The sequence below is a fragment of the Canis lupus genome, chromosome X (genome assembly GCF_011100685.1).
Source record: "Canis lupus familiaris isolate Mischka breed German Shepherd chromosome X, alternate assembly UU_Cfam_GSD_1.0, whole genome shotgun sequence".
NCBI classification, from domain to species: domain Eukaryota; kingdom Metazoa; phylum Chordata; class Mammalia; order Carnivora; family Canidae; genus Canis; species Canis lupus.
The window spans coordinates 85479425-85492780 of record NC_049260.1 but is presented as its reverse complement, the minus strand read 5'-3'; the positions used below and the strand labels follow the sequence as shown (position 1 = coordinate 85492780).

Below are 13356 nucleotides of genomic sequence, written 5' to 3'. Positions count from 1 at the left end.
AATTTTTAAAAATTCAACTGCTAAAGCAGGCAAAACAAGTATAGAATGGTGGGGTCTTTTGGGGGCGGGGATTGGTAGGGCTAACCATATGGTAGAACTTTTGTTTCTAACTTATTGTGGTAAGAACACTTACTGGGACAGCTACCCTCTTAACAGATTTTTAAGTGTACAATATAGAATTGTAATCTATAGCCACAATGTTGTACAGTAGATCTCTAGAACTCCAACTTGGAGAAATGAAACTTACACAATTATCAAGATAAAAACTCACTTTGAGGGACGCCTAGGTTGTTCAGTGGTTGAGCGTCTGCCTTTGGCTCAGGGCATGATCCTGGAGTCATGGGATCGAGTCGCACACATTGGGCTTCCTGCATGGAGCCTGCTTCTCCCTCTGCCTTTGTTTCTGCCTCTCTGTGTCATTCTTTCATGAATGAATAAATAAAATCTTAAAAAAACCTCACTTTGATCTAATATACCAGTAAGGAAATAAAATACTAGGTTTTTTTTAGGTCTAGAACTTTAGTACCCTAGTACTAAGGTAAAATGTTTTTCTATAATTCTGCAAATGATTTGAAAAACCTGTATTGTTTGAGAAAGGCCATTAAGATCTGCCACAAAGATCCATTAGTTGATTAGGTGAAGGGACTGAACATCTACAATCAGTCATGTTTGCTAAGATACATCTGAACATTTTTATTCAGGGACTGGCCTGAATTTTCACAAGAAATGATTCCATTTAACCTTAATATTGTTGAATCACTTCCCCCAGCCCTCTTTCACAAAAAAACCTAGCCAGTGGCAAGGACCATCTACCAGGGGGGAAAAAACAATAGCTGTTCAACAGTAAAGGACTTCTTGATTTCCAAGCTTCCTTTTGGCAGCCATAAGCAGTAAACTCAAAAGTGTTGATAGGGAATAGTGAAGCAGTAAAACCTGAAACAGTTCACTCACCTCAATTTCAACTACAAATGTTTATCATGGTTTAACAAAATTTAGTTTTACAAGTAGCTAGTGAATATTTTTGAGAATTACGGAATTTGAATAATCAGTTGCCTACACCATAGGCTTCTCCCAACCCCCAATGTACCTTATTAGGTACCTATCTATGGACCTTATGTAATAGCCTAAGATCGTTTTTCAGCAATCAAGGCAAAAATTTTCTAAAGACCTCAAATCTTAACTAACTTTGTAAACATTTACTCTCTATTGCCAGCTGCCAAGGTAGTTATTTTTTTACTTTTTAATTTAAATTCAATTAGCCAACATATAGTACACAGTTTCAGATTTAGTGTTCAATAATTGATCAGTTTTGTGTAACCAGTGCTCATCACGTCATGTGCCTTCCTAATGTCCATCACCAAATCACCTCATGCCCTCAATCACCTCCCCTCCAGCAATCCTGTTTCCTACAGTTGAGTCTCTCATGGTTTTTCTCCCTCTGATGACTTCCCATTCAGTTCCCCACCCCTTTACCCCTATGATCCTCTATGCTGTTTCTTATATTCCACCTGCTAAGGTAGCTTTTCAGAAAAAAACTATTATGAAAAACTTCAAACACTAGAGGGAATAGCATAATGAACCCAAGCTTCAACAACTATTCAGCAATTGACATGCAGCTAATCCTTCATCTATCAACCCTGCCACCCCGATTTTGAAGTGATGCCCAGATTGGTCACTGAGGTGGTTGTAGTCCCATAGTTGTTACCTAAACTCAGGTCCATCCTTCCCTGAAGCTGTATCACACCCCATGCACAGGGACTCAACATATTCCTAAAACTGTCTATAACTGAAGCATAAGACAAGTGTTCTAATCAAGCTGCTCCCATTGATTGAAGCTTAACATTCTAGGTGAGATGGGGGGAAACAAGAGGTTGTCTTTTGCTCTATTAATTCTCCTGAATTTAGTTTTTATTGCAAATGGAAATGTAAATGGATTCAAAAGTTTCATGCAAAATGAACATCTGTCCCAGATTTAGAAAAAGTCTAGATTAAGTTTGTGTACCACTGTTCCTCAAATGGGCTATATTTCATTATTCATGGAGATTTAGGTCTGAATTAAGTTCTGAATGTCTGGGTTTTCACATAAGAAATTAATTATTCTGACTTTTATTTCCAAAGCTAATTAAAAGGGCAGCCCGGGTGGCTCAGCAGTTTAGCGCTGCCTTCAGCCCAGGGTGTGATCCTGGGGAACCAGGATCAAGTCCCACATCGGGCTCCCTATATGGAACCTGCCTGTGTCTCTGCCTCTCTCTCTCTCTCTCTCTCTCTCTCTCTCTCATGAATAAATAAATAAAATCTTTTAAAAAAACAAAGCTAATTAAAAGGTTATGCCTTAATTATAGGTTCCAAGGAAATGAAAGAGGTTTGAAAAGTTCACAATTCTAGAATTTCAACAGTAAAATAGATTTAATATTTTCACTTGCTCTTAAACCAAGGCATAAAACTGCAACTAATTCTGAAATTAAAAATACACAGAATAAAAAAGAATTATAATTGCTTTCCTCACTATAGAAATGATTCAGCTTTCTACCTTTGATTGGTGTAATCAGATCTATCTCAGGAAGGGGGTGGAAGTAAAGGGTCAAGAACAAACCACGATGCCTTTGCAGCAGAGGAAAGACAGGAAGTTTTTGTAACATTAAGGGCCCTAAAGAGGTAATATGTAAAAAGAAGCCTACTACTATATCTATACTATAGGTTGATTAAACACATTAAGTCTTAGGGCTTTTTAATTAGCAGAAAAACCACTTCCTTTTTATCTGGAAGCTACTTTCAAAAACCACTGCAGACTTCTGCAACGGTACGGGTTACTTTCACCCTCTCAAACTCCAAAACAATAAGAAAGTCGGGATAAGGATCTATTCAACAAGAGGACTTAACAATCCTCAATATATATGCTCCGAATGTGGGAGCTGCCAAATATATAAATCAATTATTAACCAAAGTGAAGAAATACTTAGATAATAATACACTTATACTTGGTGACTTCAATCTAGCTCTTTCTATACTCGATAGGTCTTCTTTTTTTTTTTTTTTATTGGTGTTCAATTTACTAACATACAGAATAACACCCAGTGCCCGTCACCCATTCACTCCCACCCCCTGCCCTCCTCCCCTTCTACCACCCCTAGTTCGTTTCCCAGAGTTAGCAGTCTTTACGTTCTGTCTCCCTTTCTGATATTTCCCACACATTTCTTCTCCCTTCCCTTCTTTTCCCTTTCACTATTATTTATATTCCCCAAATGAATGAGAACATATAATGTTTGTCCTTCTCCGACTGACTTACTTCACTCAGCATAATACCCTCCAGTTCCATCCACGTTGAAGCAAATGGTGGGTATTTGTCATTTCTAATAGCTGAGTAATATTCCATTGTATACATAAACCACATCTTCTTTATCCATTCATCTTTCGTTGGACACCGAGGCTCCTTCCACAGTTTGGCTATAGTGGCCATTGCTGCTATAAACATCGGGGTGCAGGTGTCCCGGCGTTTCATTGCATTTGTATCTTTGGGGTAAATCCCCAACAGTGCAATTGCTGGGTCGTAGGGCAGGTATATTTTTAACTGTTTGAGGAACCTCCACACAGTTTTCCAGAGTGGCTGCACCAGTTCACATTCCCACCAACAGTGTAAGAGGGTTCCCTTTTCTCCGCATCCTCTCCAACATTTGTTGTTTCCTGCCTTGTTAATTTTCCCCATTCTCACTGGTGTGAGGTGGTATCTCATTGTAGTTTTGATTTGTATTTCCCTGATGGCAAGTGATGCAGAGCATTTTCTCATATGCATGTTGGCCATGTCTATGTCTTCCTCTGTGAGATTTCTGTTCATGTCTTTTGCCCATTTCATGATTGGATTGTTTGTTTCTTTGGTGTTGAGTTTAAGAAGTTCTTTATAGATCTTGGAAACTAGCCCTTTATCTGATATGTCATTTGCAAATATCTTCTCCCATTCTGTAGGTTGTCTTTGAGTTTTGTTGACTGTATCCTTTGCTGTGCAAAAGCTTCTTATCTTGATGAAGTCCCAATAGTTCATTTTTGCTTTTGTTTCTTTTGCCTTTGTGGATGTATCTTGCAAGAAGTTACTATGGCCGAGTTCAAAAAGGGTGTTGCCTGTGTTCTTCTCTAGGATTTTGATGGAATCTTGTCTCACATTTAGATCTTTCATCCATTTTTTCACAGATATCTACAGAACTTTACATCCAAACTCAACTGAATACACATTCTTCTCAAGCGCATATGGAACTTTCTCCAGAATAGACCACATATTGGGTCACAAATCGGGTCTGAACCGATACCAAAAGATTGGGATTGTCCCCTGCATATTCTCGGACCATAATGCCTTGAAATTAGAACTAAATCACAACAAGAAGTTTGGAAGGACCTCAAACACATGGAGGTTAAGGACCATCCTGCTAAAAGATAAAAGGGTCAACCAGGAAATTAAGGAAGAATTAAAAAGATTCATGGAAACTAATGAGAATGAAGATACAACCGTTCAAAATCTTTGGGATGCAGCAAAAGCAGTCCTAAGGGGGAAATACATCGCAATACAAGCATCCATTCAAAAACTGGAAAGAACTCAAATACAAAAGCTAACCTTACACATAAAGGAGCTACAGAAAAAACAGCAAATAGATCCTACACCCAAGAGAAGAAGGGAGCTAATAAACATTCGAGCAGAACTCAACGAAATCGAGACCAGAAGAACTGTGGAACAGATCAACAGAACCAGGAGTTGGTTCTTTGAAAGAATTAATAAGATAGATAAACCATTAGCCAGCCTTATTAAAAAGAAGAGAGAGAAGACTCAAATTAATAAAATCATGAATGAGAAAGGAGAGATCACTACCAACACCAAGGAAATACAAACGATTTTAAAAACATATTATGAACAGCTATACGCCAATAAATTAGGCAATCTAGAAGAAATGGACGCATTCCTGGAAAGCCACAAACTACCAAAACTGGAACAGGAAGAAATAGAAAACCTGAACAGGCCAATAACCAGGGAGGAAATTGAAGCAGTCATCAAAAACCTCCCAAGACACAAGAGTCCAGGGCCAGATGGCTTCCCAGGAGAATTTTATCAAACGTTTAAAGAAGAAATCATACCTATTCTCCTAAAGCTGTTTGGAAAGATAGAAAGAGATGGAGTACTTCCAAATTCGTTCTATGAAGCCAGCATCACCTTAATTCCAAAGCCAGACAAAGACCCCGCCAAAAAGGAGAATTACAGACCAATATCCCTGATGAACATGGATGCAAAAATTCTCAACAAGATACTGGCCAATAGGATCCAACAGTACATTAAGAAAATTATTCACCATGACCAAGTAGGATTTATCCCTGGGACACAAGGCTGGTTCAACACCCGTAAAACAATCAATGTGATTCATCATATCAGCAAGAGAAAAACCAAGAACCATATGATCCTCTCATTGGATGCAGAGAAAGCATTTGACAAAATACAGCATCCATTCCTGATCAAAACTCTTCAGAGTGTAGGGATAGAGGGAACATTCCTCGACATCTTAAAAGCCATCTATGAAAAGCCCACAGCAAATATCATTCTCAATGGGGAAGCACTGGGAGCCTTTCCCCTAAGATCAGGAACAAGACAGGGATGTCCACTCTCACCACTGCTATTCAACATAGTACTGGAAGTCCTAGCCTCAGCAATCAGACAACAAAAAGACATTAAAGGCATTCAAATTGGCAAAGAAGAAGTCAAACTCTCCCTCTTCGCCGATGACATGATACTCTACATAGAAAACCCAAAAGTCTCCACCCCAAGATTGCTAGAACTCATACAGCAATTCGGTAGCGTGGCAGGATACAAAATCAATGCCCAGAAGTCAGTGGCATTTCTATACACTAACAATGAGACTGAAGAAAGAGAAATTAAGGAGTCAATCCCATTTACAATTGCACCCAAAAGCATAAGATACCTAGGAATAAACCTCACCAAAGATGTAAAGGATCTATACCCTCAAAACTATAGAACACTTCTGAAAGAAATTGAGGAAGACACAAAGAGATGGAAAAATATTCCATGCTCATGGATTGGCAGAATTAATATTGTGAAAATGTCAATGTTACCCAGGGCAATATACACGTTTAATGCAATCCCTATCAAAATACCATGGACTTTCTTCAGAGAGTTAGAACAAATTATTTTAAGATTTGTGTGGAATCAGAAAAGACCCCGAATAGCCAGGGGAATTTTAAAAAAGAAAACCATATCTGGGGGCATCACAATGCCAGATTTCAGGTTGTACTACAAAGCTGTGGTCATCAAGACAGTGTGGTACTGGCACAAAAACAGACACATAGATCAGTGGAACAGAATAGAGAATCCAGAAGTGGACCCTGAACTTTATGGGCAACTAATATTCGATAAAGGAGGAAAGACTATCCATTGGAAGAAAGACAGTCTCTTCAATAAATGGTGCTGGGAAAATTGGACATCCACATGCAGAAGAATGAAACTAGACCACTCTCTTTCACCATACACAAAGATAAACTCAAAATGGATGAAAGATCTAAATGTGAGACAAGATTCCATCAAAATCCTAGAGGAGAACACAGGCAACACCCTTTTTGAACTCGGCCATAGTAACTTCTTGCAAGATACATCCACAAAGGCAAAAGAAACAAAAGCAAAAATGAACTATTGGGACTTCATCAAGATAAGAAGCTTTTGCACAGCAAAGGATACAGTCAACAAAACTCAAAGACAACCTACAGAATGGGAGAAGATATTTGCAAATGACATATCAGATAAAGGGCTAGTTTCCAAGATCTATAAAGAACTTCTTAAACTCAACACCAAAGAAACAAACAATCCAATCATGAAATGGGCAAAAGACATGAACAGAAATCTCACAGAGGAAGACATAGACATGGCCAACATGCATATGAGAAAATGCTCTGCATCACTTGCCATCAGGGAAATACAAATCAAAACTACAATGAGATACCACCTCACACCAGTGAGAATGAGGAAAATTAACAAGGCAGGAAACAACAAATGTTGGAGAGGATGCGGAGAAAAGGGAACCCTCTTACACTGTTGGTGGGAATGTGAACTGGTGCAGCCACTCTGGAAAACTGTGTGGAGGTTCCTCAAACAGTTAAAAATATACCTGCCCTACGACCCAGCAATTGCACTGTTGGGGATTTACCCCAAAGATACAAATGCAATGAAACGCCGGGACACCTGCACCCCGATGTTTCTAGCAGCAATGGCCACGATAGCCAAACTGTGGAAGGAGCCTCGGTGTCCAACGAAAGATGAATGGATAAAGAAGATGTGGTTTATGTATACAATGGAATATTACTCGGCTATTAGAAATGACAAATACCCACCATTTGCTTCAACGTGGATGGAACTGGAGGGTATTATGCTGAGTGAAGTAAGTCAGTCGGAGAAGGACAAACATTATATGTTCTCATTCATTTGGGGAATATAAATAATAGTGAAAGGGAAAAGAAGGGAAGGGAGAAGAAATGTGTGGGAAATATCAGAAAGGGAGACAGAACGTAAAGACTGCTAACTCTGGGAAACGAACTAGGGGTGGTAGAAGGGGAGGAGGGCGGGGGGTGGGAGTGAATGGGTGACGGGCACTGGGTGTTATTCTGTATGTTAGTAAATTGAACACCAATAAAAAAAAAAAAAAAGAAAAAAAAGAAAGTCGGGATACACGTCTTGATTATTTCTTTGAGACTTCTCATAATACATCAACAAGTGGACTATACTTGTATGTTAACAGACCATAAATACTTATTTCCACACTGGTGAGTTAACAATTAGGTTGACCTAGTATATACCACTGATTTCTGGTTTTCTGGTTAACTAGCATCTCATTAAATCACATTGATTATGGCAAATCGAACTCCAATAAAAAATATATACAAAAAAAATCACACTGACAAGTAATGGGACTCAAAGCAAAGCAGAAACCTACAAGTTTAAAAGAAAAAACAAATCAACTGGAAGGCTAAGGCAAACATACTTGTATCAAAACCACAAAATTTCCAGACCCACATTCTCAAAATAGACTATAACCTTCTAAAACACCACTTAGAAGCTAATTAGTAAACCACTGAGAGTTGAAGATACAGGACAATCACTTGCTGTGAGTTATGTGTATTTAGCATATTTCTGAAATACACCTGAACCACCTGAGAGAGAGGTTCTGCTCTATGTTTTAAGCTTGACTAAAATAAAACCCTACTGAAAACATAAAATGATTCGTAGGCTGCACAAATTGAGGATCCAGGAGATTAGGAAAGAAGCTAAAACATTAATGCATAGTCAGGTTGTTATACAGATGAGTGCACTGTTGTTCCATTTTTTACTAACGCCTGATGCCAACTTGTACAGCAAGGACTTAAGCTGAAGGATATAAAAACAAAACAATTCCATCTCTATTATGAAAGATGAGCCTTAACTAGTACATGGATTTGGAACACATTAATAACAATTATCTTGAGAACGGTACATTAAAGATAGAACGTCTTCTTTAAAATGGTTTCCCCTCCAGTACTTTCAGCTAACTGCTAAGTCACCTGAAGCCTGGAGGTTCTCAATGATTATTTTTGCCTAGGGTGTAGGTGAAGGTGCAGGGAAAAAAGGACTGATTCACAAGTATACATAACCTTTAAAGACAGCAATATAAATAGGTCTTGTGGCAACCAAAGAACACTTTTTAAGTAGCTGTTTGTCAGGTGAAATACAGCAAAGTATTCATTATGAAAAACTTACAGGAGAACTGGTGAATATAAAGGATCTTGTGGTCTCTGGGTAGATGAAAGAGAAGACAGAAAGGCTGATGAAATAGGTCTCACAGAATGTCAGAGACAAGGCAGGCCTAGAGATACAAGGTACGTCTAAAAACAAAAACTGAAAGATACAACTATTGAAAGTACAGGACAATGAGAAAGTAAGTCTAAAGTTCCATAAGATTTAAAAAAAAAACCCACAACTTAAAAAGGGACATACTCAAGGGAAAAAGACTAGATTTAGTAGTATGCACCATTAAAGTCTTGAGATTGAATAACATTTTGATTGGGCCCAACCAGTTCATGTCATAAAAATCATATGGTTTTTTTTTTTACACCATGATAGCAGGGGAAAAACATTAGATCAGTCAAATGTCTGGTACTGTTTTGCTGCCATGAAAAAGAAAAAAAGAAAATCCCACTCATTTTAGCAATTTTAAATGCTAATTTTTATTTACTGCTAACTGTGCAAAGGACACCAATTCAATACTGTGCAGTAAAACAGTTACATAAATCCAGTATCAAACAATAGCATATGGGATAAATCTAAAGCAGAGCACCATGTGCCTTTGAAACTGATTATCACAGAACATAACTTAGTTCAGACAATTCTTAAGAACCTGAAGAGCTCTCTCATTTAATATTTAGTTATCCAGAAACAACTGCTCTTGGTTTTGTTTTTTATTTTCCAGAAAAAAGTGAAAGTTATTTCAGTTCTGCATGGTTTAGTATGTGTGACATCTGAACCAAAGAAATAGTTTGTATGATTTATTCCTTTTATCAACTGGAACCATCAGCTAATACAAAGTTGACAAGCTGGCTGACAGGAAAATAGCTGAATACAATGAAATTATGCTCAATATGGGACTAGCTGTACATCCATCTCAATTTCCTTATCCACAACCAAAAGTAGTATTCCTTTAAAGTAGTATTTTAAATCAAAAGATAAAATAATCTTAAAGACAAATACAATAGTAACCACCCTAACCACCTAAATCACTTAAACACTAACATAAAACACTTCTTAAAAAAATCAAAACAACAAAAAATGGCAGTGCAAGAATACTTCATACTGCTGAATCTTACATATTCTGAGGTATGTAATGAGAAGCTGAGGGAGGTGAAGCAATATAGCCAACTGGCCCAGCATTCATAGCACCATGAATTTGAGAAGAGCCACCATATGCTGTACCAACTGGATGCCAAGGGGCAACGTAGGGATAATCTGGCACAACAGGAAGACAGGAATCAAAACCCGGCAAAGGTGGTGGCCCATAAGGATCTGACATCATTGGATAATAGACTGCTCCATGAGGGACAGATGCAGGGTCAGCATTTGGAAAAGTACCTGAAACAAAGAATGCATACAGTACACACTTTATATACAAAGATTCGCTAAAATATCAACATAAACAGATGTTCTTATAGGTAAATGTGAAACTTAGCACTAACTATAGGAAAGATCATAGTAAATGTGGCAAGAGCAGTTTTATTTTACTTTTGTAGAGAGGGAAGGAGAAAGGGGGGCAGGGGACAGAGAGAGGAGAGAACCTCAAGTAGGCTCCACACCCAGTGCAGAGCCCAATGTGGGGCTCGATCTCACAACCCTGTGTTCATGACCTGAGCAGAAATTAAGAGTTGGATGTTTAAGCAACTGAGCCACCCGGGTATCCAAAGAGCACTTGAGATATGAACATTAGTGACTAGAGCAGGCTACCAAAAGATTATATAAAAACTCTCTAATTTAAAAAATTTAAGTATGTGTGCATGTATAATGGGTCAATGTATTCTAACTAGAGATAGCTATCTTTCTAGGATGTTTTAGGTACCTACACACTAAATACATACAGGAACATTCTCTAGTCCTTCTAGCCAATTAAGTTCTCATAAAGGTAGTTTCAATTAAGTTATCCAATAGTTCCCACTGTGCCAAGTATTATCCAAATAACCATTTTATATTCCACTTTAGCATTTAAAAACTCTGGTGTCTACACAATCTGGTCCACACTTGAAGGTATAGTTCTGAAGAACATCTTAAAGACCAAACATTTAAGTGTTGTCTCCTGAATGTCATTAAGATCCTAGCATCACTTTTACCTCACCATTTTACCCCACTTTTGCTACCATGAGTCAGTTTTAGTGGAAATAGATGCAGTTCTGACCTTGCTATAGTGACTATGTAAATACTAAAAAGAAATCCTTCATTACCTGGGATAACTTAGATAAGCACATTCTGTGGAATGAAGACTGGCACTGCCTCATGGTTTACAACAATTAAGAATAGTTTTTGGTACAAAAACGCAACAAATGTTGACACTTTAATTTTTATTACTATGGGCCATATATCATATCACCACACTAGGGATAAGACTCTATAGTGCTAATATTCCCAAACCATTAATATGTTTTAAAGAAAGGGAGAAACAAAAGGAAATTCACATTTCTCACATGTACCAGGTACAGTATACTTCTCCATCTGGTATATACATACAGTATATCTCATTTAGTTCTTATAGTAACCCTGGCAAGTCAGGTATTTCCCATTTTACAGAAATTCAGGCTTAGAGAGGTTAAGTAATTTAGGTGAGATCACAACTGTCAAGTAGCAGTACTGGAATGCGAAAAATTTGGTTCAGTTAGTCTACATAATTTTTTCTACCTCTTGTTCATTCTTTTCCAACAAGGGAAGTCCAAAGATCCTATTCTAATTCCTTTAAAATGCCTGTCTATACTGTACTGTAAACTCATAGAGCAATCATCCTTATGGTCTGGCACAGTAGTCTCAAACTCTTTGGTCTCAGGATCCCTGTACATTCTTAAAAATTCAGGATCTCAAATAGCTTTTATGTGAGTTATATCACATAAACTGTACTATGAATTTACCGTATTAGGAATTAAAATGAGAAAGTTAAAAATATTAATTCATGTAAAAATAAGCCTATTAATGTTAGCACAAATTAAACTTTTTATGAAAAATGAGTGTATATTCTAAAACAAAAATACTGTGAAACAAGTGGCATTGTGCAAATTTTGAACCTATGGCTCAATAGAAGACAACTGGATTCTTACATCTGCTTCTGTATTTAGTCAATTAGGATATGTTGTTTTTATGTATATGAAGAAAACCTGGCCTCATACAGATACGTAGTTGGAAAAGAGAGAAGTCTTTTAATAACCACCCTTTTCAGATAATTATAGATACTCTTTGATGCTACACCAAAACTAGGTAAGTGATAGTGGCAAAAGGTGAGCAGCAATGTGGACTTTTTCATACTCTCTCAACAATGAAATCCACTGTTTTATCCTGTACTTTGAATAGACCTTTTACAAAATCATACATAGGTAACACCATGCATTGGATAATTGGAAAAGTATTATTTTACTGAGTTACATAGATCTTCCAAATGTTGACACATTTCATCACACAATGTGAAAAACATTAATTAATAGTCCCACCTATGTTTTTTCTTAAAAGATTTTATTATTTTTAAGTGATCTCTATATCCAGTGTAGAGCTCAAACTCTCAACCCTAAGATCAAGAGTTGCATGCTCTACTGACTGAGCTAGCCAGGCACCCCAATAACCCCATCCATATTATTAGAAAAGTTAAATATTGAGCTGTCAAGCTCATGGTGGCAGATACAAGTATTACAAAGTTCTAAGTTTTATTTGAAAGCTGGGATTTTTATCTCCCCTCCCCCCCAAGATTTATTTATTTGAGGAGAGCAAGACAGTGAGCACAAGCATATATAGGGTTGGGGGTAGAGGGAGAGCAAGATTCTCTGCTGACAGTGGAGCCTGACACTGGGCTCAATCTCACGAGCCTGGCTGGTATTATGACCTGAGCTGAAATCAAGAGCCAGATGGCTCAACCAAGTGAGCCACCCAGGGTCTCTAAGGAATTTTTATCTTTTGACAACAAATACATTTGGTTGTTTTTTTTCTTTAAGTGAAAGGCTCATGTTATTTATTTGAGAAAATATCTGCCAGATTCTCAAGTCTAAATAACCATAGTTTGTGTATCATTCACAAGTAAAAACAGTGTTGCATGAAAAACACTAGTTCATCTCATTAGTCAACCTCATAAATCCTTTTAATTATCATACTTTAGTACGAATACTCCCGATTTTGTCACATGGAACATGAAGTCCAAAGATAAAGATTTAATAAAAATAAGAACGTTTTTGATTAAAAAAAAAAAACATCTAACTGGCAATTTTTGTAACATGGGTGTATATGGCAGTGAAGACACTGATTACTAGCACAGTTTGGTGCCCCCGTCTGGATTTGTGCTTAGGTGGCAGTGGTTTTTACTCACTACTGATTTCTGCATCCTCAAAGCAGAATATAACAGTGAAAGGCACAAATAAAAATCTTTAAGATCTGTATATTTTGATGAATACTTTTGGCTTCATGGATTCCTTGAAAGGGTCTCAGGTACTGCAAGGGTCTACATACTATGCTTTAAAAAACAAACAAACATGGGCCCAGAGGCACCTGCGTGGCTCAATTTTTTATGCATCTGACTCTTGATTTTAGCTCAGGACATCATCTCAGGCTCATGAGAT

The 13356-nt window shown here is 37.5% G+C and overlaps 1 protein-coding gene across 1 annotated transcript in view; it reads right to left on the bottom strand.

The window, feature by feature from the left end:
• Window positions 1-9212: 9212 nt before the first annotated feature.
• ALG13 (ALG13 UDP-N-acetylglucosaminyltransferase subunit) overlaps window positions 9213-13356 on the bottom strand; it is a 72918-nt gene continuing 68774 nt past the window's right edge. Inside the window, 1 exon segment of the mRNA XM_038588101.1 lies at window positions 9213-10135. Within this exon segment, the coding sequence (XP_038444029.1) occupies window positions 9870-10135 (266 nt within the window). The 3' untranslated portion in view covers window positions 9213-9869.